The 5,802-nt window shown below is 38.4% G+C and overlaps 1 protein-coding gene across 1 annotated transcript in view; it reads left to right on the top strand.

The window, feature by feature from the left end:
* The window catches only part of LOC141340192 (histone deacetylase 4-like), a 50,549-nt gene extending 47,147 nt beyond the window's left edge, over nucleotides 1-3,402 (top strand). Inside the window, exons 10-11 of the mRNA XM_073845118.1 lie at nucleotides 2,107-2,212; nucleotides 3,218-3,402. Of these exons, the coding sequence (XP_073701219.1) occupies nucleotides 2,107-2,212; nucleotides 3,218-3,402 (291 nt within the window). The remainder of the gene's footprint in view (nucleotides 1-2,106; nucleotides 2,213-3,217) is intronic.
* The last annotated feature ends 2,400 nt before the right edge of the window (nucleotides 3,403-5,802 follow it).

Here is a 5,802-nt window from a genome sequence, read left to right as displayed (position 1 = left end):
TACTCAATCTTCCAGCCCAGGGTCAAGTCTTTATGAACATTAACAATGATTTGGGCCAGATATGTAATGTAAAACTAAGGCGCGCTGTGACTCGGCAGGATTCTGTCGGCTGAATGAACACAGTTTGCTTTCTCACATCACGTCTTTAAATCTGCAACTTTGCTGGCAAAAATTATCACCAGCTGGATATAAATCAATACAAATATGTGGTAACAATTCTGACATTTAACATTGGTCTGGGGCTTAACCTCTCATACTCTATGACAGATGAGCGGAGCGTGAGACTCTTCAGCAAAGAACGCAACCCGGAAAAACTATCGGCAAGGATTTTTGCCGATAACCGATAGGTCGGCCAATCAACTATCGGTGCCGATTAATCGGCAACACCGATACATCGGTCGACCTCTAATATATATATACATATAGTTTATTTATATATTTAATATTTACTTTATTCATTAAAGAAAATAGTTTTATTCAGCAAAGATGCATTACAAAAAATGCTGTATCACACTTTGCACACAAATATTAAGTAACAGCTGTTTTTGACATTACTAATACTGATATTACATGTTTCTTGCATATCTTGCAATCAGCATGTTAGAATGCTTTCTGAAGGATCATGTGACACTGAAGACTGCAGTAATGATGCTGTAAATTTAGTAGTGTGTGTATGACTCAGATATTGAAATATTTAGGCCTAGTGGAAATACTGACAGGCTTTCATCTAAATGTTACTGTTACATGTCATGATGTTGACAGCAGCGTTTTGCTCTGCATGAGTAGATCAGAGAAACAACACTCATTAGCCAATCATCTCTCGCCTGATCTTCTCAAAGGGAGAACTATTTCGTCTTGGGTGGTCTGTTTTGCTAATCCAGGGTTGATGTAATGGTTTTGTACTCTCTCTGAGCTGGATTGGAGATTTGGAGGCCTGATGTCACCTCTCACACATCTCGTCCGTTAATCCGCTTTGGGTCCGAAAGAGCAATTTCAGCCCGGGATCGCCAGCATCAGTCTAATCCGGTGTTTCTCATCAGAAGAGGTCGTTCCCTGATCTCTCTCTGTGTTTTCTTCCACTTCACATTCCTTCAGCATCTGTTGATATTACCCACTGTGCCTCAATGTGAACTTTCTTCTCAAGACCTCTCCTTCACATCTGCACAGAGAAACAAGAGTATTTAGACATAGCTTGTCCATAACTTGATGTTAAAGGATTCGTTCACTTCCAGAATAGAAATTTCCTGATAATCTACTCACCCATATATCATCCAAGATGTTCATGTCTTTCTTTCTTCAGTCGAAAAGAAATTAAGGTCTTTGAGGATAACAATCCAGGATTTTTCTCCATATAGTGGACTTCAATGGTAGCCAATGGGTTGAAGGTCAAAATTGTAGTTTTAATGCAGGTTCAGAGTTTTTTTTTTTTAATGGCTGATCGTTTCACTAGATAAGACCCTTCTTCCTCGGCTGGGATTGTGTAGAGCCCTATGACGCTGCCTTAAAACTGCAACTTGGACCTTCAACCTATTGGCCACCATTGAAGTTCACTATGTGGAGAAAAATCCTGGAATGTTTTTCCCCAAAATCAAATTTCATTTCGACTGAAGAAAGAAAGACTTGAACATCTTGGATGAAATGGGGGTAAATTATCGGGAATGGACGTGAACTAATCCTTTAAGAAGCAAAATGGGTCTGACCATAATACGTAACCGTAACCATAATACATAACTGAAATCATTTGGTTTGTTGATTGCAGACAATAAAATCGCAAAAAAAAGACATCCAAGCCATATCAATAGACCAGAATATCAGAGAGAATCCAGAAATGGCTTTTTTGGGTAAGCAACCCCATACAATGAACTATAAATCCACTCACAGCGTTTTTGCAACCACATAGCAATGCGCTAGAAACACCTCAGACTACGTTATAAAAATCACTCAGCAGACCTTAGCAAACACATAACAGCATAGCAGCGCACTAGAAATGTGTTGTGGAATTTATTTTGAAATTGACTTTCTGACTTGCTTTGTTGGCTTTCGCCTGAAATGTGGTTTGTTTGAAGCTGATTGTAGTCATTTGTTTTTGTGTGTTTGTAAACACAGACTCCAGTTATTTTTCTAATGGGTTGTTCGGGTTTTCAGGCTCTTTGCACCATGCTGGGTGGTGCCGCAGTGCTTTGGCTGGCAGCCATTTTGAAAGTTACAGAACGTTTGATGCTTTTCTGAGTTTCTCCTTTCATTTTTCATCATTTTGCCTAGAGGTAAATAAAAAATTGAACTCGTTTTCGCCATATGCTTCTATTGTGACACTATCATCCTTTTGTCAATTGGTTACTGTCAATCTGACCATGTGGTGCAACACATATTTACATTTTAGCTTTAAAGGATTAGTTTACTTTCAGAAAAAAAAACGTTTCCATGTCATCCAAGATGCTCATGTCTTTTTTCTTTAGTAGTAAAGAGGATTTTGAGGAAAACATTCTAGGATTTTTCTTCATATAGAGAAACAACGGGTTGAAGGTCCAAATTAAAGTTTCAGTGCATCTTTAAAGGGCTCTACACTCTTAAAAATAAAGGTGCTTCAAAAAGGCTCTTTACAGCGATGCCATAGAAGAACCATTTTTGGTTCCACAAAGAACCATTCAGTCAACGGTTGCTTAAAGACCCATCTCTTTCCTACCTTTTTATAATCTGAAGAACCTTTGTGAAAAAAGCCTCAAAAGCCTTCCTAACCTTTCTAAACCTTCAAATTTCTTTTCAACTGAAGAAAGAAAGAAATGAACATCTTGGATGACATGGGGTGAGTAAATTATCAGGACATTTTTATTCTAGAAGTGAACTAATCCATTAACTTTAGCTTTAAATTGTGAAAGTGCTGCATCACTTGGATGTGAATTTAGCTTGAAAGATAATTATTTTTGATGAGGCCAGTGAAAATGTGGGCATGTTGAGAAAAATCTTTACTTAAGCCTTGTTTTATTGATTAATTTATTTATGTTGTAATATTTTTATGGAAATCAGCCTAAGAAAGTCTTGCTTTTGGCATTTAGTTGTCTCTGCATACTAAGCTGATAACGTTTGGGGGACAAATTACATTCTTTTTAATCTTTTAAAAAAATTTGAACTTGTGTTGGTGTATATGCTGTCAACCTTTTTTTTGTAACAGTCAGATTTGTAATCATCTTTTACAATGAATCTTCTCTATTTCATTAAGGTTTCATCACAGAAACTCTTGGCCTCATTTGGTGCATCAGCCTGTTTCTCCAGCAATCAGCCCTTTACTCCCAGCTATCCTTTTCCACGCCATTTGCAAACACTTGCGCTCTGTCCAGTAGCTTGAGCCATCGAAAGCAGCTGTTTGATTGTCAGCTTGCCGTCCTCGTCCCAGGTGGAGCATGAAAAGCATCGTCTAATTTACCAGTAAGGATGAATATCTCTCTAGCACTCCAGGCTCATCCCTGGTCTCGTATTTATTTCAGTACCTCAGAAGCTCAGAAGCTTTTGCCCCGAGGCTCGGAGATCTCATTGGCCCTCAGTGCATTTGAAGGTAGACAGCTTGATGTGCTTTCATTCCGGTCCAGACCTTCTGGATTGGCAAACGTGTTTTTGATCCGGCCGTATCAAAGTTCAGACTTCTTTCGGGAATATCAGCCCTTTGCGATTCTGGCTGTTGGAGTCCATTGTTTGACATTTTTGTTTTCTGTGTACCCAGTTGCGTAGGTTGCCCAGTTTAGCCCGGCAGGCTGACGTCAAGGCTGCTAGTCTGCAGGCTTTACTGCTCCAAACAACTGGCACTAATGGTGTGTTGGCCCCAGGGCAGCCGGATGGGGAACGCAACTTGATCCAGATGCTGACGCCAGTGCACAGAGTCTCCCCTACAGCAGACTCGTAATCGCAGTCTGTCACTGTTTTTACCCGGACTGTGCAGCTGCAAACCTGCCTGCTCCTTATTCAGTCTGTTTATGCATTATACACTCTTAAAAATAAAGGTTGGCATCTGTGGTTCCATAAAGAACCTTCAACATCCATGGAATGTTTGCATTGTACAAAGCGTTCTCTATAGTGAGCAAAAGTTCTTTAGATTACTAAAATGGTTCTTTTAAAGGTGACATATCATGAAAATCTGACTTTTTCCATGTGTAGGTGCTATAATCAGGTCCCCGGTACATCTACCAACTCAGAAAATTTGGTTTTTGGTAAGACGTTTTTTTGCAAGCATGTGAAAAAACAAGCATTATTATAATTATTATAATATTATAATATTCCCTAATCTGCACGTTTCCACCCACGGGGTCGTCATTTTGAAATTTGGCAAGCGACAATGGTGTACCGGTTATAACGCCATGGTAAAAGTTCAAGCAAAGCATGCTAACTGTTCTGCCGTTGGTTGCACAGACCAGCACAGAACACTGTTTAGAGTCCCAGCCTCAGAAGAGACGAGACCAGTGGATTTATTGATTTATTTACTGTATATTACGTTGCGGCCACACAGATCGAATATAAACATGCAATTGCTTTCCCAGCTGTTTACCTTCACAGACATAACCGACTGTTTTTGTAACTCCTGTGTTTTTTAACATAAACTTGTGTGCATTTGACAGTTTAAGCGCAATAAGACATGAAAGAATTTAGTTTAGCACTCGTATGAGACTATATCAGAAGTTTAAACTAATATGGCTTAAACGCATGATTTTAGCACAATAGACATGATAATCAAAACCAAACAGATGTTTTTTTTGGCAGAATATCTGTGTTGTATTTTGAGCTGAAACTTCACAGACACATTCTGGGGACACCTGAGACTTCTATTACAAGGAGCATAATAGTTCTCCTTTAAGAAATGATCACTAAAAGTTTCTTTAAGGAACCCAAAATGATTCTTCTAGGGTATCACTTTGAGTTCGAAACCCCTCCTTTTGGACTCCAGCTGAGTCTGAGAATGCATCTTGAGAAGTCATAACTCAAAATCCAGTGCTCTACAGTAGATTTGTGCATTTAAATAATCAGATTGTATCTTAATTGGAGGTTAAAGCCTCAATTTCCTTTTATTTTCATTCCAAAACCATAAATCTGATTATTTCCCTTTAAACTTTATGGAGTTTCATCCTGAGACTTTTTAGTTTTCTAGATTTTTATGTGAGATATATTGGAGTAAAATGTCAGCTAGACTGAATCATCTTTTTAAGTGAACTCAGTTGGTTGCTTTTTTTTTTTGTTTAGTACCCGTATGCCGCGTGACAGCTGCTTTCTTTGCGCATGCTTTGGATGCGTGCGTTTAGAAAACCCTATATCAGAAGTTTAAACTAATATGGCTTAAAATGCATGACTTTTAGCACAATAAAAATTTGGCAGAATATCGGAGTTAACTGAGGCTTCATCTCAAATGGGCATTTTTAAAATGATATAATAAATGATCTGTGGTGTATTTTGAGCTGAAACTTCACAGACACATTCTGGGGACACCTGAGACTTCTATTACAAGGAGCATAGTTCTCCTTTAAGAAATGATCACTAAAAGTTTCTTTAAGGAACCCAAAATGATTCTTCTAGGGTATCACTTTGAGTTCGAAACCCCTCCTTTTGGACTCCAGCTGAGTCTGAGAATACATCTTGAGAAGTCATAACTCAAAATCCAGTGCTTTACAGCAGATTTGTGCATTTAAATAATCAGATTGTATCTTAATTGGAGGTTAAAGCCTCGATTTCCTTTCATTTTCATTCCAAAACCATAAATGTCAACCAAAGATTTTTTCCCCTTAAACTTTATGGAGTTTCATCCTGAGACTTTTTATTTTTCTA

The sequence above is a fragment of the Garra rufa genome, chromosome 8 (assembly GCF_049309525.1).
Source record: "Garra rufa chromosome 8, GarRuf1.0, whole genome shotgun sequence".
Taxonomy (NCBI): domain Eukaryota; kingdom Metazoa; phylum Chordata; class Actinopteri; order Cypriniformes; family Cyprinidae; genus Garra; species Garra rufa.
This window is presented reverse-complemented; position numbering and strand designations above follow the sequence as displayed.